Here is a 22,618-nt window from a genome sequence, read left to right as displayed (position 1 = left end):
GGGTGAGGTCTCACGCTCGTCAGCACACTTCCTGAGGTACGTTGGATTTTGTGACTAACAGTTATACAGTCAGTAAATGTGGTGTCCCTCACACCTTATTGTATTGAGCTGTATGTTAGTCATGTATCAGCTTCCACTGCGGTGGTGATTTGTGAACGGGATGTTCCATGCCTGCAGGTTGGAAGCTGATCAGTAATCAAGCCAGGAAGTGTTTGCTGTTTGTACACCTTTTAAGTGTTCTGTGTGTAGAGTGTGGACTCACATAATGGTTCCTTCTTTCACAGACTCGGTTGTTGCGGCCACCTGGGGGGTGTCGGCGGGGTCCTTGGGTCCGAAACAGCTTCTGGCTCCGGACCATTAGCGCTGCTGGGAGCGCACCACGCCAGACCGCACCTGTTATTATTATTATGATCACTGTTATGTATTAAATTCAGTTAGCCTTTGTACCGTGCTCTGCTTATTTCATACTGGGTCCTTCAAACGCTGGTCGGTTCTCCGAGCTGCGTCCGACACATAACAAAAGTGTTGTCATGACGACCATCACTTTATGTATTTATATGAGAACAGTACGTCACACTGATATACCCACAGTTTAGTTTACTACGTCATAGAAATGTTCAGATTAAAGTTCAAATGACATCTGGCTGTTCATTAATACATCATAAAATGATATTATTCTTATGTATTTAATGTCTTTTCTTATTTCAATATTTTTCAGGGTAAATGGTCAGATTCTTTTTTTTTATTATTATTACTGTGTTTTATTAAGAAGCTTCATTGAAAATGTCTGAAACATTTAGAAAATGTTGCCATAAATGAAACAGATCCACTACTGATGGCGCGGCAGTGGTTTGGTGATGAGTTAGTCAGAGTTAGTGAGTTAAATGATGTGACGGCAGGTTGGACGTCTTCTTCATCTTTATGTTTCCTCTTCGGAGGCGTAGGACACCTGAGACAAACATGGCAACATCTCAGTGTGGATTCGTGTGATTGATGGGTTGGTTAATTGAATGAAATTGATCAGACCTGATCAGACCTGATCCAGTCCATCAGCTCCTCAACGTCGTCTGCAAACGTGGACACGTCCTACAAGAGACACCATCGAAAGACCTCAAACACATCTGACAGCCGTGTGTTTTACTGGGAAGTGAACGCATCACATCATCTACTTCATGTACTTCGTGTACTCCGTGTACTTTATGTACTGTGGACTGACCAGCTCGTCCTCAGTAGACTCCATGTTGTCCATCTTCATGTCCAACCTGAGACCACAGAAAATGGACATTTATAACACATCTGCATTTTTTTAATGAGAACATTTATTGAGTGTTTTAATAAGTTTTTAGTGACATTAAAGAGAAGCTGCAGTACCTCTGCTGACCTCACGGGCAGGTGATGAACGTGTGAATTCATTTTAAAAGTCTAAAGTGGGAAAGAACTCACCCAGGTGTTGGTCCGGTTCGCCATCGCCCTGAAAGAAGATTAAAGGTTATTTTAAAGGTGTGAAGAAGAAGGAGGAGGTGGAGCCACAGCCATTCAGCAGAGGAGCCGTGTGGAACTTACTGAACAAAACAGAAACCCAACAACAAATCCACACCAAACAAACCAGGAAGGTGAAACTTCCGAAGACCACGCCTACCACGGACACAGGAAGTTGGTTGAGTCCTGAAGTCGCAGGAAGACGAAGCAGAACTGAATCAGGTGCTGAAGTTCCTGCTAACACACGCCAAAGGGAGGAGCACTGTACCTTGTTTGTCCAGATATTGTTCGCGGCTGCTGATGGCGGCGGCGGCGCTGTTGAGACCATCGGACACCTTGCATTGGTACGTTCCCGTGCTGTTGTCCCCTACAGACAGCAGCAGCACTGACCCGTCTGCAGGTCCGTCCACCACCCAGAAGAAGCTACCTCGGCCTTGCAGGAGGGTACCGTTGAAGAACCACTGGTACCGGGGATGTGAACCCTTTGCCACGTTGCAGTACAACCTCAGGCCAATCACAGCAAAGTCTTCTCCGATGTCATAGTCATAACGAAGTGTCACAGGTCCGCTGACTGGGTCTGGTTTAGAGGACAGACAGCAAAGTCACCAGGTGTCACAGGAGAACCGTCAGAACTTTCAGTGGTGGACGTACCGACGTCTAAGGTGAGCCATCGACTGGACACAACCTGGCCTCCATTGTTTGCACGGCACTGGAACAATCCTGAGTGTTGGCCCGGTTTCACCGGCACCATGAATGTTGCCTTTGGCTCGTCGACTGTCACATTGTGGACCAGGTTGGTCCGGTTGTAGAGTGAGAAGGCGATGGGCGGAGTCCCTCTGCCTGACTGACACCTGACCTGGGCTAAATACATATCCGAGTTCTCTATGAAGACAATGTTGAAGTCAATATCAGGATTTGATACCAAGTCTGAGGGGACAGAGGAGGTTTAGTGGATCAGAACCCGTATCTGAACTCTATCACAACAGCTGGACCACTTGGTCGTCATGGTGATGATGATGCTCACCCTTGACTGTGATGATGATGTCGGAGCTGTTGGCAGTGAAGACGTGTGTCTCGTTGAACTGGTTGCTCACGACACACACGTAGGAGCCGCTGTCCTCAGAGACGGTTCTGATGAAGACAGAAAATTATGAGTCAGCTCAAAGATGTTGGACTTCTCAGACAGGACATTTGTTTTAGAAAAATATACATCAAAAAGAAACTGCGCATTCTGTCCATTCAGCCCTTCTTCAGTCCATTCATTCATCCTTCTATCTGTCCATGTGTCCCTTCATCCTTCTATCTATCCATGTGTCCTTGTGTTCATTCATCCTTCTATCTGTCCATGTGTCCCTTCATCCTTCTATCTGTCCATCTGTCCTTGTGTTCATTCATCCTTCCATCTGTCCATCTGTCCTTGTGTCCATTCATCCTTCTATCTGTCCATCTGTCCATGTATCACTTCATCCTTCTATCTGTCCATGTGTCCCTTCATCCTTCTATTTGTCCATCTGTCCTTGTGTCCATTCATCCTTCTATCTGTCCATCTGTCCTTGTGTTCATTCATCCTTCCATCTGTCCTTGTGTCCATTCATCCTTCTATCTGTCCATCTGTCCATGTGTCACTTCATTCTTCTATCTGTCCATGTGTCCCTTCATCCTTCTATTTGTCCATCTGTCCTTGTGTCCATTCATCCTTCCATCTGTCCATCTGTCCTTGTGTCCATTCATCCTTCTATCTGTCCATTTGTCCATGTGTCCCTTCATCCTTCTATCTGTCCTTATGTCCATTCATCTGTCCATCTGTCCTTGTGTCCATTCATTCTTCTATCTGTCCATGTGTCCCTTCATCCTTCTATGTGTCCATCTGTCCTTGTGTCCCTTCATCCTTCTATGTGTCCATCTGTCCTTGTGTCCATTCATCCTTCTATCTGTCCATGTGTCCCTTCATCCTTCTATCTATCCATGTGTCCTTGTGTCCATTCATCCTTCTATCTGTCCATGTGTCCCTTCATCCTTCTATCTGTCCATCTGTCCTTGTGTTCATTCACCCTTCCATCTGTCCATCTGTCCTTGTGTCCATTCATCCTTCTATCTGTCCATCTGTCCATGTGTCACTTCATCCTTCTATCTGTCCATGTGTCCCTTCATCCTTCTATTTGTCCATCTGTCCTTGTTTCCATTCATCCTTCCATCTGTCCATCTGTCCTTGTGTCCATTCATCCTTCCACCTGTCCATCTGTCCTTGTGTCCATTCATCCTTCTAGCCGTCCATTTGTCCATGTGTCCCTTCATCCTTCTATCTGTCCTTGTGTCCATTCATCTGTCCATCTGTCCTTGTGTCTATTCATCCTTCTATCTGTCCATGTGTCCCTTCATCCTTCTATCTGTCCATTCACCCATCCATCCATTCATCCATCTGTCCACGCGTCCATCCTCCCTGGATTCTGTCGGAGGCTCGCTGATGTTCTGGAGTTCGGTTCCTGCCGTTGTGGCGTTTGACCTGTTCATGTCAATGTTTGTATATTTTCCATGTGTGACAGAACTGTCATGGCGGGGTGTGACGTGGCACAGAAGGAAGTAGAACACACGATGCAGATTCGCAGGCAAAGGAGTAAAGGTAAAAAGGCTTTATCGAGATAACAGGCGACGGTACGGTACACAGTGAGGCAGTCAGTGGGGTGGCGGTACAGGTCGACAAGAGGCAGAATCATAGGTCAGCAAACAAGTAGGGTTCAGGATCACAGCGTGGCGGAGGTCGGAGATAACAAGCAAGGTCGAAAACACGAGGCAAACAGGACTGAAACAAGGATGCAAGGATGTGAAACAAGTTCGACAAACTGGCAGGACAGAGAGACAGTGAGGGCTTAAATAGAGGGGGAGTGGTCAGGGCGCGAGGAGACGCAGGTGTGAGGAAGGTTCTAGAAGGGGCGTGGCCAGACAAGACAGGGAAGACAGGTGGGCGTGACAGACAAAACAACTGAGTGCACGTGACCCCACCCACAACCAAACAGAGACAGAAGAGAACTGAAAACCACAGACTGAAGTGCTCATGTGACAGGAACCAGGAAATAACTAAGACAGAACTCACGTGTGGCTAAAGAGTAACAGGAAAAAACAACTAATGACAACTAATGCAGAGTGCGAAAATAAAGAGCAAAAACTAAACTAGAACTCACAGGAGGCAAAGACAGAATTAAGAGATAACAAAACACGTGATCCAAACAAAACAGACAAGTGACACAACTAATGATACCTGTTGAAAACAAACGCAGGCTGAATGGAACTTAATCAGATCAGAAACACCAGGAGATTAATAACAACCAAAACCTGTGACGGAAGCAGAACACAAATAATGTAATAAACAGAACAAAACCTAGACTGAAGCAACTTAAGGGACCGAGAGTGAAGAAGCAAAAAACTCGTAAATGAAACCAACCAATTAAAACCGACGTGACGTGAATAAAAACACAGAAGGTTCAGAGCCCGGATGTGGACAAGAGTCCAGAACCAAAACAACTGCCAACATCATGACAAACTCAAACTTTACACGTCCATCTCCGGGTCGCCTGTCTTCAGTTCATCTGTCTTCGGCTCGCCTGTCTTTGGTTTATCTGTCTCCGGGTCGTCTGTCTTCAGTTCACCTGTCTTTGGTTCGTCTGTCTTCGGCTCACCTGTCTTTGGTTTATCTGTCTCCGGGTCATCTGTTTTCGGTTCGCCTGTCTCCGGTTCGTCTGTCTTTAGTTCATCTTTCTTCAGTTCATCTGTCTCCGGGTCATCTGTCTTCAGTTCATCTGTCTCTGGGTCGTCTGTCTTCGGGTCATCTGTCTCCGGATCGTCTGTCTTCTGTTTGTCTGTCTTTGGTTTGTCTGTCTCCGGATCGTCTGTCTTCGGTTTGTCTGTCCCCAGGTCTACTGTCTTCTGTTCATCTTTCTTCAGTTCGTCTGTCTCCGGATCGTCTGTCTTCTGTTCGTCTGTCTTCGGGTTGTCTGTCTCCAGTTCGTCTGTCTTCTGTTCATCTGTCTTCAGTTCATCTGTCTTCAGTTCGTCTGTCTTCGGGTCATCTGTCTCCGGATCGTCTGTCTTCTGTTTGTCTGTCTTCGGGTCGTCTGTCTCCAGGTCTACTGTCTTCTGTTCGTCTGTCTTCAGTTCGTCTGTCTCCGGATCGTCTGTCTTCTGTTCGTCTGTCTTGGGTTTGTCTGTCTCCAGTTTGTCTGTCTTCTGTTCGTCTGTCTCCAATTCATTTGTCTCCAGTTAATCTGTCTTCAGTTTGTCTCTCTCTGGTTCATCTGTCTTCAGTTCGTCTGTCTTCGGTTCGTTTGTCTTCAGTTCATCTGTCTCCGTGTCGTCTGTCTTTGGTTCGTCTGTCTCTGTTTCGTGTGTCTCCGGTTCCTCTGTATCCTCCCTTGATTCTCTTCACGCCTACTTCAGCAGGCGTCTCGGACAAATAGCTGAATCATGTTTATCAGCTGATATTTGAGCTCTAACGTTGATGTTTTTTTTTTTTCTGTCCAAATGTTGTCTGTCCCCAGCAGACTCTGGGACACGGAGAGACAGATGGACAGAAAGTGTGTGAGACGCTTTGTGGACAAAGTTTTTTGTTTGACGAAATAAAATAATTTAATACTACTTTGTGCACAGCAGCTGAAAACCTGAAGCAGTTTCAGTTCAGTCCACTCGGGGGCGTAAGCACCCTGAGAGACATGACCTCTGACCTGTGGATGAGCAGCTGGTCGTGTGAAGGATGGCGGCGAAGAGACTGAGCGATGACGCGACCGTTCAGCAGCCACCTGTAGACCAGGTGATTCCCCGCTGTGACCTTACAGGACAGCATCAGTGTCGTCCCCTCAAATATGTCCACTGGACCCGACAGGACCACCAGCTCTGCATCACGCACGGGTTCTGCAGGACAACAGACTGATGTCACACGCTGACTGTGCCTGAAGGTACGAGTTCGACATCGGTGTCCTTCTCCGTGAAGAATGGACACGGGGTCGTGAACCTTGTGCTGCCTAGGTGTCTGCTGTGCTCCCCCTCCCCTCCTCTTCCTGCAGGCGCCATGTCACGGAGCCAATTCTTCACGCCTGCCAGCAATCAGCTACACCTGTATTTAAACCGTGGCCCCGCCTCTCTGCAGTCACCAGAAGCTCAGCTCCGCCTGCCTGGTACCTGACCTTAGTTCTTTTTCCTCTCTGACTTGCTGTCTTTGCATTTTTGACAATCTGTTTCTTGTACCTCCAAGATTCCAGTCACCATCGCTCCGTTGCGGCTGCCTGGTCCTGGTTCTGGTTCTGGTTCTGGTTCTGGTTCCAGTGTGCAGCATTCTGGTCACGGCAGCGTCTCCTTGTTCTGGTGTCTCCTTCCTGGAATTTGTGAAATATTCCTGTCTTGTGTTCACACAATAAATTCTTATTTGCCGCTAACCTGACTCCCTGCGTTTGGGTCCTAACTTTGTCTTCTGGTCTAACCATAACAATGAACCAGGAACCTTCTGCTTTGGAACCGTGTACACTGAATATGTGTCCAGCAGGCTGCCCGAAATATTCAAATCAAATAAAGTTTAATTATAAACGACATCAAAGACGTGTGGGTGGAGAACACAAATGACACAGAGACATTTAAACCTTACACTGAACCCAGCTGACCTATGACCTTCAGGTGGTGGGCGGAGCTGACGGCGGGCTGGATGTTGGAGTTGTTCTGCACTCGCGCCTCGCACACCAGGTTGCCCTGGTGGGACTTTGTGACCAGGATGGGGAAGTGTCCGACTTGTCCATCCATGGAGGTGTACTCAGCCAGCAGCTGGCTCCAGTCCTCCTGCCTGGACAGTTTGTCTCATTAGTTCGGCGGTTTCACTTTAACGCGGCACTTTAACGTGAGAGAAAACACACTTAAAGAGCTGCAGGAGGACGGACTCGTTGGTCCATGACGTCACCTCACACTGGAAATCTACGACGTCCTTGACCAATGCCACCACGGGGCCACGGAGCCGCGGAGCTCCAACAAACATCAAACCTAAAACCAAAAATCACATTCTGGAGACGGATTAAGATAATAAATAGAACAACGACTTCTGCACAACGACAACGGTTCTGCACAGAACCAGCGGACAACAAATGTCTCACGTCTCCACACACAACTTACTGCCATCCTTTGGACACAAGAGGACGTCTGCAGAGAGGAAAGAGACATTGGGTGAGATTCAGTGGTTCCACGGTGACCCGGTGCGGGTGGTGCAGTGTGACCTCACCCAGAGCGAGCATCAAGACCAGCCACGGCATCCTGGGAGGTCCTTGAGGAGGAGACCAGTGTGTTTGTGGAGCAGTTTGGAGGAGTGACTGTTTGAAACGTGCACTGGCCTGATATTCACTCTGCTGCTCCGCCTTATCACATCCACAACCTTCACTGACTCCGCCCTTTCTGCAGAGTCACATGTTGGACTTGTTTTTTCAGCCTCAACGAGTTTCTGCTTTTTTACACTTAAACTCTTCAGATGGTTTAAAAACTTGCCACAAAAGTGCAACTGCTGAAAAATGAGTCTGTGCACTCCCGTCCACGTCAGGTCAATTTTTAACATAAATTATTAAATGGAGGGAAGTTCAAATGTCGTAAAGTTTGATTTACTTTCCTTTGAGTTGCGTTTTCAAACTACAGACCTGTTTCTTTCCTGATGCAACACGGATTTAAAATTAAAGACCAACAGAATAAAAGAAAGTCATATCTGACTGACTTCTTTGCTAACTTACTGTAGCACAATGCTAGTTTGCTCTAGTGTCATGCTAACGTACAGTAACACTACGCTAACTTACTCTAGCACCATGCTAACTTACTGTAGCACTATGCTAACTTACTCTAGCACCACGCTAACTTACTGTAGCACTATGCTAACTTACTCTAGCACCATGCTAACTTACTGTAGCACTATGCTAACTTACTCTAGCATCATGCTAACTTACTGTAGCACAATGCTAGTTTGCTCTAGTGTCATGCTAACGTACAGTAACACTACGCTAACTTACTCTAGCACCATGCTAACTTACTGTAGCACTATGCTAACTTACTCTAGCACCATGCTAACTTACTGTAGCACTATGCTAACTTACTCTAGCACCATGCTAATGTAGTGTAGCACTATGCTAACTTACTCTAGCACCATGCTAACTTACTCTAGCACCACGCTAACTTACTGTAGCACTATGCTAACTTACTCTAGCAGCATGCTAACTTACAATAGCACTATGCTAACTTACTCTAGCACCATGCTAACACAGTAGTACTATGCTAACTTACTGTAGCACTATGGTACCATGCCGCAACAACATGCTAACTTACAGTAGCACTATGCTAACTTAGTCTAGCACCATGCTAACTTACTGTTGCTCTATGCTAACTTACTCTAGCACCATGCTAACTTACAGTAGTACTATGCTAACTTATTGTAGCACTATGCTAACTTATTCTGGCACCATGCTAACTTACAGTAGCACTATGCTAACTTATTCTGGCACCATGCTAACTTACTGTAGCACTATGCTAACTTATTTTGGCACCATGCTAACTTATAGTAGCACTATGATAACTTACTCTAGCGCAATGCTAGCTTACGGTAACACAATGCTAACTTACAGTAGCACTATGCTAACTTACTCTAGCGACATGCTAACTTACAGTAGCACTATGCTACCACTGTGTTATTCTGTTCTAAAGTCAGGCGAATTCTGAATGATCATATTCTACTTAAAAACTTTGTTTCAAACATTTTTATCACTTATTTTATGCTGCCTATATGTGAAAAGTCATGTTTAATTTTTCTCTTGTTTGCTGATGTTTATTTTGCTGCATTTTCAGATTTTGAGTTTTGTATTTTAATTTTCATTTCAGGAGAGTCACTGAACTCAAACACAGGATGATAAGCTTTAATGGTTTTTACTGCTTTAATAAAAACAACAAAGCAAGCAGTCATTAAAGAACATAATTCATTTGTGTTCAGCTGAACACTGAATTCATAGACTGATTTTGGAGTGTGATATGATGAGGGTGATTTCACAGGGAGATTCATGGTTGATCATAGAGGGTGATTTGATAAGGTGCTCTCAGAGCATGACTTCACAGGATAATTTCACAAGGTGATTTCACAGAGGGATCTCAGGGGCTGATATCACAGGGAGCTTTCATGGGGTGATTTCACAGGGTGATCTCAGAGGGTGATTTGATGAGGTGCTGTCAGAGCAACATTTCACAGGGAAATTTCACGGAATGATCTCAGAGGGTGAATTCACAGGGAGATTACACAGGGTGATCTCAGAGTGTGATTTCCCGGCTGATCTCGAGTGGGATTTCACAGGATGATTTCAGGGGGTGATTTCATGGGGTGCTCTGAGTATGATATCACAGGGTGATCTCAGAGCGTGATTTCCCGGCTGATGTCAGAGCGTGATTTCACAGGATGATTTCAGGGGTGATTTCATGGGGTGCTCTGAGTATGATATCACAGGGTGATCTCAGAGCGTGATTTCCTGGCTGATCTCAGAGCGTGATTTCACAGGATGATTTCAGGGGTGATTTCATGGGGTGCTCTGAGTATGATATCACAGGGTGATCTCAGAGTGTGATTTTCCGGCTGATGTCAGAGCGTGATTTCACAGGATGATTTCAGGGGTGATTTCATGGGGTGCTCTGAGTATGATATCACGGTGATCTCAGAGCATGATGTCACAGGGTGATTTTCACAGAGTGATCTCAGAGCGTGATTTCACAGGGTGATCTCAGAAGGTGATCTGACAGGGTGACCTCAGAGCGTGATTTTAGGGGATGATCTCAGTGCATGGTTTCATGCCGCACCCTCGTTGGCTCTTCTGAGCTTCATGACCTGAAACAGATTCACACAATCAGGATTTTCTCCAGTCGACACAATGTGATCAGAGTCCAGCTGTAACTTCAAAGTAAAATGTACAAATAGACAGGAAGTTTACAGGCAACCACATGGCGGCACAGGACAAAAAGGCGGATACCTGGAGGTCATGCATCCTGCATGCACAGGCCACACCCACTACCAATACGAGAAGCAGAAAGCAGCAGAAAATGATGGCGATGACCTCAGTCTCGGTCGTGACGGCATCTGCAGGAGAGCAAAGTCTGATTTATTACTTCGAGGCAGAAAATGGTCAAAGAAATGATCACGTCATGATTTTTGTTACTTGGTGGTGCTGGAGTGCTCGATGGTGGACGGCGGTCAAGAGGTCGGGTTCTGTCTGATAGAAAGTGAATATTTATGTCAGAGTATTCTACTAGTAGAATCTCTGATTGTACCAAATCACAGACTTTGCTCTGACATTTACATTAGTGTGAATAAAAGTGTAAATGTGTTCGTTGGACGTTGGACAGTGCGCGACCTGGAACCGTGAAGCCACAAATGTGTTTTTAACTTTCATTCAAGTACGGATTTAAACTGTTGATATTTAAATCTTTTTGTAAAAATTATCAATAAGAATGTTCAAGTCAAAAAATAATTTCAGAGTTTTAATCTGAAAAGCTATGCAGTTCAACTTCCTGGTGGTGCATTCAGGGACTGTGGGAAGAATTTGGCATTGTGCTGTAATCACACTGGGATGAGAAACTGAAAAGAAAATATCCAAAATGGGTTAAATGCTTTAAAGTCATTGCCTCAAACAGAGGAGGGCAGAACTCTGAATAATTGTAGATTTCTTTGTTTTTGAAATGATATAACTCAGGAAGAGATTGTGATGAAGTTGTGGGGAAAGCTGATCTTTGGACTGAGCGAGACTTTGGTGATCTGTCTTTAAATTTATGTCATTTCATAGCATTGTTGTTTGATGATGACACAAAGAGCTGATGGAGAAAATCTTTTCCCTCTGTTGGTTGGTGAAGGTAATATCGGTCGGACATCAATATCCTGCCAGATGGAGGCGCTCTTCAAGAGAACCCTCCAGTTACTCAAGCTTGGTAAACTGTTTGTTTGTTTTGTGGTTTGGTTGGTCAGACGGTCGCTCGATTGTTTTTTCTGCAGAGAGGCTCCAGACTTTGCTAACAGGACTGATCCTGAGCCAAATCAGAATATTTTAACTTTATTGTTTTAACATTCTAACGTTCCAATTATTGCAAGAAATGTCCTTATGACATCATCACAGAGAACGGTACAGGTCCTTGTGGAACTCAGAATTCTCACTTTAATCACAGCCTTCCTTATGATGTCACAAAGGTCTTTGGAAGCATGTTTAAACTCCGCCCCTGTAGGTAGCCAGTGGTAACCAGGTGGAGGTCTGCGCTCTTTGAGTGCACTTCCTGTTTACCTTCGCTGGTTAATGATTACGATGGAGCTGAATGATGCTATTCTTTTTCCTTTTTTTTTACTGCAGCATTTGAATGCATCACACAGAAATGTTTCTGGTAAACTCGGGCAGCAGTTATAAAAAACAACAATAATACAATAATAATGCCTGATGGTGTTTGAAGTATCCTGATTTTGAGCTGAGTGATCTGTAGGTGATTGATAACTGAGAGCAGTGAACTTCACGGTGCCCAGGAAACGTAGAAAAACGGTCAAACTGTTGACAGGAATGTGTAGAAGAGACTCAAACATGAACCGGTTTGGTCCTTTCCAGGTTTCACCTGCGACTTGGACTTTGACTGCCGCACTCCTCAGCCATGGGGAGGAGTCATCATAGCTGTTCCTGACCTGGCACCGGTAGTACTCGGGCCGGTGTGGATCCAGCTCTGTGAGGATCAGGGTTCTTCTGCGGCCAGCAAGGGTGTAGTGACTGTGGACAGACTCCATGTGGTGCTCCAGAGCCGGAAGAACAGAATCATTGAAGAGCCATGAGAAGTATGGGAAGGTTCCGGCGCTGACGTGACAGTGGAGTCTGGCCCCGGCCACCTTGGACTCAGCCGTGTAGAGGTATTCCACTTCTACCCTCACTGAGCCGCCCACTGGGACTGGACAAAGACAGAACTGTTCAGGAAAAGACATAAAGGGAACTCGGGTGCCGACAGCAAGCGTTTGTTTCAGTTCGTACCCACTTCCAGAACCACAGGCTCACTCTTCAGCTCCTGCACATCGGTCTTCACGTGACATCTTGCCAGGCCCATGTCCTGCCCAGGTACCATGTCCACTGAGAAGCAGGCATCAAGGGACTCGGCAGCTGAGACAAACCCCACGTGCCTGTTGTCCAGCGTCAGGGAGAAGTTGACCGGAGGACTTCCTGTTGATGACCAGCAGGTTACATTGGCAGAGTAAGTGGATCCCACTTTGGAGATGGAGAAGGAGATCCTGGGTGTGGACACGTAGGCTGAGGACGGGAACACAAATGTCACTGCTCACTTTGCAGCTTGAGAGACAAACGTCAGAAGCTTACTTCAGTTTCTGTTTTGTCCCAGATTTATTTCCACACTCGATGAGATCTTTGACATTTAAAGAGGAGAATCTGAGATTTTGTTTGTTTTTCTGTTCTTCAGACAGACCTGAGAGACAGGAGAAATAATGAGACACGATAAGACCTCATAACCCTATTGTTTGAGGAGGTGATGGTCTAGTGCAGGGGTATGCAACCTGTTCCAGAAAGAGCCATGAGGGTGCAGGTTTTCTTTGCAACCACTGACTCCACCAGGTGATTTCACTGATTAACTGATTCCATCTGCTCAAAGTGATATTAATCAGTAAAATCACCTGGTGGAGTCAGTGGCTGCAAAGAAAACCTGCACCCTCATGGCTCTTTCTGGAACAGGTTGCCTACCCCTGGTCTAGTGGTTAAGTGTTGGGCTTGAGAGGATCCTCGGTTCAAATCCCAGCCTGACCGGAAAATCACTAAGAGCCCTTGGGCAAGGTCTTTAATCCCCTATTGCTCCCGGTGTGTAGTGAGCACCTTTTATGGCAGCACCCTGACATCAGGGTGAATGTGAAGCATTATTGTAAAGCGCTTTGAGCGTCTGATGCAGATGGAAAAGCGCGACATAAATGCATTCCATTTGCCATTTATTATTATGTTTAGGAATCAATTTGTTGTATGGCTGGGGGGGCCTGGCTGCCTTTTGTTTCTGTCTTCTGTGCTGTCTTTTGTTTTTCCTTCCAGGTGGTACGCGTTTAGCAGCTGACCAATGCTGCCCCCTTTCTTGAGCTTTACCTGCCAGTTATTGGACTGTCTGCCTGGTATGTTTGGTGACTGTGTTTTTGACCGTCTGCAGGTTCAATCAATCAATCAATTTTTTTATATAGCGCCAAATCACAACAAACAGTTGCCCCAAGGCGCTTTATATTGTAAGGCAAGGCCATACAATAATTACGTAAAAACCCCAACGGTCAAAACGACCCCCTGTGAGCAAGCACTTGGCTACAGTGGGAAGGAAAAACTCCCTTTTAACAGGAAGAAACCTCCAACAGAACCAGGCTCAGGGAGGGGCAGTCTTCTGCTGGGACTGGTTGGGGCTGAGGGAGAGAACCAGGAAAAAGACATGCTGTGGAGGGGAGCAGAGATCAATCACTAATGATTAAATGCAGAGTGGTGCATACAGAGCAAAAAGAGAAAGAAACACTCACTGCATCATGGGAACCCCCCAGCAGTCTAAGTCTATAGCAGCATAACTAAGGGATGGTTCAGGGTCACCTGATCCAGCCCTAACTATAAGCTTTAGCAAAAAGGAAAGTTTTAAGCCTAATCTTAAAAGTAGAGAGGGTGTCTGTCTCCCTGATCTGAATTGGGAGCTGGTTCCACAGGAGAGGAGCCTGAAAGCTGAAGGCTCTGTCTCCCATTCTACTCTTACAAACCCTAGGAACTACAAGTAAGCCTGCAGTCTGAGAGCGAAGCGCTCTATTGGGGTGATATGGTACTATGAGGTCCCTAAGATAAGATGGGACCTGATTATTCAAAACCTTATAAGTAAGAAGAATAATTTTAAATTCTATTCTAGAATTAACAGGAAGCCAATGAAGAGAGGCCAATATGGGTGAGATATGCTCTCTCCTTCTAGTCCCCGTCAGTACTCTAGCTGCAGCATTTTGAATTAACTGAAGGCTTTTCAGGGAACTTTTAGGACAACCTGATAATAATGAATTACAATAGTCCAGCCTAGAGGAAATAAATGCATGAATTAGTTTTTCAGCATCACTCTGAGACAAGACCTTTCTAATTTTAGAGATATTGCGTAAATGCAAAAAAGCAGTCCTACATATGACATATCCTGATCAAAAATGACTCCAAGATTTCTCACAGTATTACTAGAGGTCAGGGTAATGCCATCCAGAGTAAGGATCTGGTTAGACACCATGTTTCTAACATTTGTGGGGCCAAGTACAATAACTTCAGTTTTATCTGAGTTTAAAAGCAGGAAATTAGAGGTCATCCATGTCTTTATATCTGTAAGACAATCCTGCAGTTTAGCTAATTGGTGTGTGTCCTCTGGCTTCATGGATAGATAAAGCTGGGTATCATCTGCGTAACAATGAAAATTTAAGCAATACCGTCTAATAATACTGCCTAAGGGAAGCATGTATAAAGTGAATAAAATTGGTCCTAGCACAGAACCTTGTGGAACTCCATAATTAACCTTAGTCTGTGAAGAAGATTCCCCATTTACATGAACAAATTGTAATCTATTAGATAAATATGATTCAAACCACCGCAGCGCAGTGCCTTTAATACCTATGGCATGCTCTAATCTCTGTAATAAAATTTTATGCTCAACAGTATCAAAAGCAGCACTGAGGTCTAACAGAACAAGCACAGAGATGAGTCCACTGTCTGAGGCCATAAGAAGATCATTTGTAACCTTCACTAATGCTGTTTCTGTACTATGATGAATTCTAAAACCTGACTGAAACTCTTCAATAGACCATTCCTCTGCAGATGATCAGTTAGCTGTATTACAACTACCCTTTCAAGAATTTTTGAGAGAAAAGGAAGGTTGGAGATTGGCCTATAATTAGCTAAGATAGCTGGGTCAAGTGATGGCTTTTTAAGTAATGGTTTAATTACTGCCACCTTAAAAGCCTGTGGTACATAGCCAACTAATAAAGATAGATTGATCATATTTAAGATTGAAGCATTAAATAATGGTAGGGCTTCCTTGAGCAGCCTGGTAGGAATGGGGTCTAATAAACATGTTGATGGTTTGGATTAAGTAACTAATGAAAATAACTCAGACAGAACAATCTGAGAGAAAGAGTCTAACCAAATACCGGCATCACTGAAAGCAGCCAAAGATAAGGATACGTCTTTGGGATGGTTATGAGTAATTTTTTCTCTAATAGTTAAAATTTTATTAGCAAAAAAAGTCATGAAGTCATTACTAGTTAAAGTTAATGGAATACTCAGCGCAATAGAGCTCTGACTCTTTGTCAGCCTGGCTACAGTGCTGAAAAGAAACCTGGGGTTGTTCTTATTTTCTTCAGTTAGTGATGAGTAGTAAGATGTCCTAGCTTTACGGAGGGCTTTTTTATAGAGCAACCGACTCTTTTTCCAGGCTAAGTGAAGATCTTCTAAATTAGTGAGACGCCATTTCCTCTCCAACTTACGAGTTATCTGCTTTAAGCTACGAGTTTGTGAGTTATACCACGGAGTCAGGCACTTCTGATTTAAAGCTCTCTTTTTCAGAGGAGCTACAGCATCCAAAGTTGTCTTCAATGAGGATGTAAAACTATTGACGAGATACTCTATCTCACTTACAGAGTTTAGGCAGCTACTCTGCACTGTGTTGGTATATGGCATTAGAGAACATAAAGAAGGAATCATATCCTTAAACCTAGTTACAGCGCTTTCTGAAAGACTTCTAGTGTAATGAAACTTATTCCCCACTGCTGGGTAGTCCATCAGAGTAAATGTAAATGTTATTAAGAAATGATCAGACAGAAGGGAGTTTTCAGGGAATACTGTTAAGTCTTCAATTTCCATACCATAAGTCAGAACAAGATCTAAGATATGATTCATCTGGTTCATCTGGTTTTCTATACAGATGATGTTGCCATGTGCACTGCCTTCCCTGTTATGCTTCTACCCTCTGCTTGTGTTCTCGGTTAACCCACCCACCTGTTCCCACGTGGATTGAACCTCTGCGTGGTGTATATACTCTCGACTCCGTCACCCAATGCAGACACAAACTCACAATCTCCAGCATGGGAGGCAGACGCTCTGACCAGAAGTCCAAAACATGTGGACTATGGTGTCTGAGTCCAGAGGATCTTTTGGTGGTGGAAAGTGAGGTTTACTGACTACCATATGCACAGCGCCTCCTGCTGGCGTCTGTCACACAGTCCCTGTTATTGAGCGGACTGCCGTTCCTGTGTTGACTCCTACAGTTCCAGCGGCTGTAAATATCATCAGTGTATTTGACTGTTCTGGTTTTTCCTGGTTGTGCTACAGTTGTTAGAGCAGTGACAGATATTATAGAATGGAGCCAGTACACACTGTCTCAAGTGAACTTCTTCTTCAAACCTTTTTTCTACACTACAGGAAACCTGTGATCTTGTTGTTGTGCATTTGATGGTGTGGTTGTTGATGTTTACCTTTTACTGTCACCTGGACCTCTCCGCTACTGGAAACCCTCGTGAGATCCTTCAGCCAGGATCCAGCCATGCAAGAATATCTCCCAGCATGCTTTGCAGTTGTCTTTTCCAGCACAAGTTTGTTCCCACTCAAGTGGGAGGAGGGGAACATCTCAGATGAAACTTCTTTTCTGTTGAAAAACCAGGTGTAGGTCACATGTGAGCCCTTTGTGATGTCACAGCTCAGGATGAGGCGTGACCCCTCGTATACGACAGGGGGGGAGGGCACAGAGGTCACTCTGGTTCCTGACACAGGAGCTAGAAATCAGCCAATGACAGAAAGAGGACAGATTTGGGAACAGGAAAGAATCCAAAGACCTTTCTTCCTGTTGGACTTTTGTATTTGTGAAATCGGGTGAAAAACATGAAACGAATTCTACCACCTAAAAACCACAATGAGACATATAAGGACAGATTAATACAGTGTCACAGTGAGACAGAGTGGGACAGATTAATACGGTGTCACAGTGAGACAGAGCAGGACAGATTAATGACATGTCACAGTGAGACAGAGCGGGACAGATTCATACGGTGTCACAGTGAGACAGAGCGGGACAGATTAATACGGTGTCACAGTGAGACAGAGCAGAACAGATTAATATGGTGTCACAGTGACACACAGAGCAGGACAGATTAATACAGTGTCACAGTGATACAGAGCAGGACAGATTAATACGGTGTCACAGTGAGACACAGCGGGACAGATTAATACAGTGTCACAGTGAGACAGAGCAGGACAGATTCATACAGTGTCACAGTGAGACAGAGTGGTACAGATTCATACAGTGTCACAGTGAGACAGAGCAGGACAGATTTATACAGTGTCACAGTGAGACAGAGTTGGATAGATTCATACAGTGTCACAGTGAGACAGAGCAGGACAGATTCATACAGTGTCAGAGTGAGACAGAGTGGGACAGATTCGTACAGTGTCACAGTGAGACAGAGTGGGACAGATTCATACAGTGTCACAGTGAGACAGAGTGGGACAGATTCATACAGTGTCACAGTGAGACAGAGCAGGACAGATTCATACAGTGTCACAGTGAGACAGAGCAGGACAGATTCATACAGTGTCAGAGTGAGACAGAGTGGGACAGATTCATACAATGTCACAGTGAGACAGAGTGGGACAGATTCATACAGTGTCACAGTGAGACAGAGCAGGACAGATTCATACAGTGTCAGAGTGAGACAGAGTGGGACAGATTCATACAGTGTCACAGTGAGACAGCGGGACAGTTTAATAAGGTGTCACAATGAGACAGAGTGGGACAGATTAATGAGGTGTCACAGTGGGACAGTTTAAATACAGTGTCACAGTGAGACAGAGTGGGGCAGTACAATAAAGTGTCACAGTGAGACAGAATAGGACAGATTAATATGGTGTCACAGTGAGACAGTGCGGGACAGAGTAATAAGGTGTCACAGTGAGACAGAGCGGGACAGATTAATGAGGTGTCGCAGTGAGACAGAGCAGGACAGATTAATAAGGTGTCACAGTGAGACAAAGAGGGACAGATTAATAAAGTGTGACAGTGAGACAGAGCGGGACAGATTAATAAACACTCACTGGACGCTCCTGGTCTGACACACAGGCTCTGCCCCCTCTGACACTCACTGACTACTTGCAGTTTAATGTGGTTGCTGGTTCCCGTCCGGTCTTTGGTCTTGGCTCTGCAGTAGTACAACCCTTCTGATGTCACAGTGACCTTCAGGAGAAATGACACCGGCTGGTCTCCCTGGAGGGCGCGGCCTCTGGCAATCAGGCGACGACCTTCCCTGATCAGCTCGTAGGTGATTGATAGCGAGGACCCGGGTGCAGCACACTGGAAAGTGACCTTTGACCCCAGGAAGGCCATGTCGGGTCCAGTCAGAACCGGGTGAAGTGACATAGATCCACCTGGACACAGAGAGGAAGCATCAGCTCAGTCAAGGTTTTTATTTTAGTCTCCAGAGACAAACAGCTCAACAAACTCACATTTCTTCAGGATCAATGTTGCCAGAGCTGAAAAAAACAAGAACACGTTTAGGACGATTCTGTATGAAGACACGTCTTCAAAATGTTTCACCGACTCACCCAGAAAAGACAAAAACCACAAAGTCTTCATGAGGTTTTCACGAGGCTTCAGGAGCTCACCGTGTGTGTGTGTGTGTGTGTGTGTGTGTGTGTGTGTGTGTGTGTGTGTGTGTGTGTGTGTGTGTGTGTGTGTGTGTAAAATGGACCGCAACATGTGTTTTGCACAGATAACAACTTCACTTCAACAAGTCAATTCTGACGCACGTAAAGTGGTGCTGTGGTTCGCTGGGTCCTGGATGGAAACCACCAAGGCAGACAACTGGTTCATCCCGACCTGTCTATCTGCAGCCAGGTGAAATGTGGGCGTGTCCTTGGTCAGGTGAAACGTGGGCGTGACCTTGGTCAGGTGAAACGCTGGCGTGTCCTTGGTCAGGTGTAACGTGGATGTGTCCTTGGTCAGGTGAAATGTGGGCGTGTCCTTGGTCAGGTGAAACGCGGGAGTGTCCTTGGCCAGGTATAACGTGGGCGTGTCCTTGGTCAGGTGAAATGCGGGCGTGTCCTTGGTCAGGTGAAACGCGGGCGTGTCCTTGGTCAGGTGAAACGCGGGCGTGACCTTGGTCAGGTGAAAAATGGGCGTGTTCTCGATTAGGTGTAACGCAGGCGTATCCTTGGTCAGGTGAAACGCGGGCGTGTCCTTGGTCAGGTGTAACGCAGGCGTGTCTTTGGTCAGGTGTAACGTGGGCGTGTCCTTGGTCAGGTGTAATGTGGGCGTGTCCTTGGTCAGGTGAAACGTGGGCGTGCCCTTGGTCAGGTGTAACGCAGGCGTGTCCTTGGTCAGGTGTAATGTGGGCATGTCCTTGGTCAGGTGTAACGCGGGCATGTCCTTGATTAGGTGTAACGCAGGTGTATCCTTGGTCAGGTGAAACGCGGGCGTGTCCTTGGTCAGGTGTAACGTGGGCGTGATCTTGATTAGGTGTAACGCAGGCGTATCCTTGGTCAGGTGAAACGCGGGCGTGTCCTTGGTCAGGTGAAACGTGGGCGTGCCCTTGGTCAGGTGTAACGCAGGCGTGTCTTTGGTCAGGTGTAACGTGGGCGTGTCCTTGGTCAGGTGTAACGTGGGCGTGTCCTTGGTCAGGTGTAACGCGGGCGTGTCTTTGGTCAGGTGTAACGTGGGCATGTCCTTGGTCAGGTGTAACGTGGGCGTGTCCTTGGTCAGGTGTAACGCGGGCGTGTCCTTGGTCAGGTGAAACATGGGCGTGTCCTTGGTCAGGTGAAACGTGGGCGTGTCCTTGGCCAGGCGTAACGTGGGCGTGTCCTTGATCAGGTAAAACGTGGACATGTCCTTGGTCAGGTGTAATGTGGGCGTGTCTTTGATCAGGTGAAACGTGGGCATGTCCTTGGTCAGGGGAAATGTGGGCGTGTCCTTGACCTTTTCCAGCCTCTGTGGTCCTTGACCTTGAGTGCCTAAATATATCACACTTGAACTGAATGGTGTGCATGTGGATCTACTTCATGCCCCGCCCCTTACATGCCCACATGCAACCCCAAATGGTCGATGCGGAGAACACCTGCTGAATATTCAGACGTCCACGGGAAGCTTCAATCATGAACTCATCCGGGCTCCTGAGAGGACGAGCAGGAAAGGAGACATTTCAGGGACAGAACTCAAGGTGCTAGTGTGATGTCACAGCAGTGGAATGACAAAAAACAGTTAATGCAGCGAGGGGCAACACTAGGTGGCGTCAGCGAGTCCAGAAGTGGGTTAGAATCGGTCACAGTGCTGCATGTTTCTTCATTTTGAACTCAGCGTCACTTATGAACAGAACTAAAACTTGAACAAAATCGCCATAAGAACCAGCATGAAAGTTTCCAAAGAACAGAACAAGTTATTTTCAGTTTTCCCAGAATCCTTTGTGCTGCTGTCTTTGTTCAGATGAATAACACCGGCCCATTTTTAATATTTAAATTTGCAGAAGCGAAAGGATTTGTTTATTGCTAGCAGACAGGACCTGGTCCAAACCATGCTGTTAATCCACCGCTAATATATTTACATTTCAGCTGCCGAGGGTCTGATCAAGCATTAATCACTGCTTATTGATCTGGCTATTGATCTGGTTTTGATCGGAGCCGGTTTATATGTTTAACAGCTGCTCTGTGAATAATTCCAGCTCAGTGGAATGAATCAGTGGAATGAACGAGTGACTCACTCAGTCACTTTCTGTGGAACGCTGCCGTCACATTTTTTTCACTCTCCAAAAACATTTGTATGTACAGGTCACAGATACAGACATCTTGCCGTCAGGTTTGTTTGTTTAAATCACAAAGTATGTGCTGAAATTCTCATATATGTGTTTTGGCTCTATCGTTGAGTCCGTTGTTGGGTCCGTTGTTGGGTCCATCGTTGGGTCCATCGTTGGATTCGTCGTTGAGACCGTCGTTGGGTCCGTCGTTGGGCCTGTTGTTGAGTCTGTCCTTGGGTCCGTCGTTGAGTCCATCGTTGGGTCCGTCGCTGAGTTTGTCGTTGAGTCCATCATTGGGCCCATCGTTGGGTCCGTCACTGAGTCTGTCGTTGAGTCCGTCGCTGAGTCTGTAGTTGAGTCCGTCATTGGGCCCGTCGTTGGGCTTGTTGTTGGGTTTGTGATCCGTCATCATGAGACTGGTGTGACTGCTCTCTGTGCCGGGTAGAGGAAAGCTTCTCTGCAGGATCCAGTTCCAGCAGTTTGGTTTTACTGACCAGAGTCCAATAATTTTGTCCCAAATGTGGGCGTATGATCAATACTTCCAACAAAATATCCAAATGTTTTGTAGCCAACTGGTAATTTTATATTGGACTCCTCATCCAGTCCGACCAGTTGATAATTAGAGTCCCTTCATTCAGAGAGTGGCGTCAACTCAGAACAAGGCACCGTTTTGGTACCAACTGTGCTGAACAGTTGAATGAACACTTTATGTTTTCAAAATTTTTTAAAAATCATTTAACCATCTACAGCAACACATCCAGGTACAGGTGCTATCAAAAATAAATTTAAAAATAGTTAAGCTATCAAATTTACATAAATTTACAACTTATGATGCTTTTTAATGAATTTAAAGCCTGATTTAGGCTTCTGCAGATGAGGTGTGTGACAGTATTAAAGTTCTCCATCTCTAGAATATACTTTATTCTGGATTAATTTGACCCTCAACAAGCTTTTCTTTCTACAATCATCACCTCCAAATCAAAGGTAAACTGTACAATTTCATCTTTTTCCGTTGTAAATTTACAGACTTTTCTGCCAAATGTATGTGATTCATCATGTCGCCACTCTCTGAATAAAGGGACTCTAATGATGTTGACTCCGCCCAGAGCTCGCCAGGTGCATCCTGATGCCGCCCTGATTTATTCAGGTGTGGCACTCAGTTCCCATGTGGACCAAGCCAGGGATGCATGGAGGTAGTCACTCTGGTGTTACAGAGGACAGTAATGAAGCCTGAAGTTGGTCAGCAGGTATCAGTCATAATATTTTACAGGTGGTGAGTCATTGTTTTAATGAGATGTCCAACATGTGTGTGTGTGTCCTGTCCTTGGG

General features: G+C 45.6%; 2 protein-coding genes across 9 annotated transcripts; both read right to left on the bottom strand.

Moving 5' to 3' along the window:
- Positions 1 to 645: 645 nt before the first annotated feature.
- On the bottom strand, positions 646 to 7,817 carry si:dkey-93h22.7 (Fc receptor-like protein 3). 5 transcript variants are annotated; one of them, XM_034187528.1, is made up of 14 exons: positions 7,730 to 7,817; positions 7,624 to 7,650; positions 7,371 to 7,494; positions 7,109 to 7,300; positions 6,715 to 6,842; positions 6,195 to 6,381; positions 2,504 to 2,610; positions 2,131 to 2,406; positions 1,748 to 2,056; positions 1,564 to 1,665; positions 1,444 to 1,471; positions 1,217 to 1,262; positions 1,037 to 1,086; positions 646 to 949 (listed from the first exon to the last, which is right to left on the bottom strand). In XM_034187528.1, the coding sequence occupies exons 1-14, from the start codon at positions 7,758 to 7,760 to the stop codon at positions 775 to 777; spliced, it is 1,782 nt and encodes a 593-aa protein (XP_034043419.1). In that variant the 5' UTR covers positions 7,761 to 7,817; the 3' UTR covers positions 646 to 774. The 5 variants fall into 5 exon arrangements, 3 of the variants coding, with proteins under 3 accessions (XP_034043419.1, XP_034043420.1, XP_034043421.1); XM_034187530.1 differs by having other exon boundaries at positions 775 to 949; positions 1,027 to 1,086; XR_004565107.1 differs by having other exon boundaries at positions 909 to 949; positions 1,027 to 1,086; positions 1,640 to 1,665.
- Positions 7,818 to 9,389: 1,572 nt separating this feature from the next.
- LOC117525629 (Fc receptor-like protein 5) lies at positions 9,390 to 19,390 on the bottom strand. Of its 4 annotated transcripts, none has more exons than XM_034187533.1 (9): positions 19,110 to 19,390; positions 19,011 to 19,037; positions 18,603 to 18,932; positions 16,991 to 17,287; positions 12,513 to 12,785; positions 12,109 to 12,432; positions 10,677 to 10,726; positions 10,491 to 10,597; positions 9,390 to 10,348 (listed from the first exon to the last, which is right to left on the bottom strand). In XM_034187533.1, exons 1-8 carry the CDS (start codon positions 19,261 to 19,263, stop codon positions 10,529 to 10,531), a joined length of 1,524 nt encoding a protein of 507 aa, XP_034043424.1. In that variant the 5' UTR covers positions 19,264 to 19,390; the 3' UTR covers positions 9,390 to 10,348; positions 10,491 to 10,528. The 4 variants fall into 4 exon arrangements, with proteins under 4 accessions (XP_034043424.1, XP_034043422.1, XP_034043423.1 ...); XM_034187531.1 differs by having other exon boundaries at positions 10,677 to 10,730; positions 19,110 to 19,389; XM_034187532.1 differs by having other exon boundaries at positions 10,677 to 10,730; positions 18,651 to 18,932; positions 19,110 to 19,387.
- Positions 19,391 to 22,618: the final 3,228 nt, after the last annotated feature.

This window comes from Thalassophryne amazonica, chromosome 15 (assembly GCF_902500255.1).
Source record: "Thalassophryne amazonica chromosome 15, fThaAma1.1, whole genome shotgun sequence".
Classification (NCBI taxonomy): Eukaryota; Metazoa; Chordata; class Actinopteri; order Batrachoidiformes; family Batrachoididae; genus Thalassophryne; species Thalassophryne amazonica.
The sequence above is the reverse complement of the archived record's forward strand: the minus strand, read 5'-3'. Positions and strand labels throughout refer to the sequence as shown.

Coding starts and splice junctions, on each gene's coding strand:
- si:dkey-93h22.7 (XM_034187528.1), bottom strand. CDS start 7,760: ATGCCGTGGCTGGTCTTGATGCTCGCTCTGG. Junction 7,301..7,370: donor GTCCTCCTGCAGCTCTTTAA/GTGTGTTTTCTC, acceptor CAAACTGTCCAG/GCAGGAGGACTGGAGCCAGC. Junction 1,472..1,563: donor TTGGGTTTCTGTTTTGTTCA/GTAAGTTCCACA, acceptor ATCTTCTTTCAG/GGCGATGGCGAACCGGACCA.
- LOC117525629 (XM_034187531.1), bottom strand. CDS start 19,263: ATGTTGCGGTCCATTTTACACACACACACACACACACACACACACACA. Junction 10,731..12,108: donor AGTCAAAGTCCAAGTCGCAG/GTGAAACCTGGA, acceptor ACTTTCTATCAG/ACAGAACCCGACCTCTTGAC. Junction 10,349..10,490: donor GCAGGATGCATGACCTCCAG/GTATCCGCCTTT, acceptor AATCTGTTTCAG/GTCATGAAGCTCAGAAGAGC.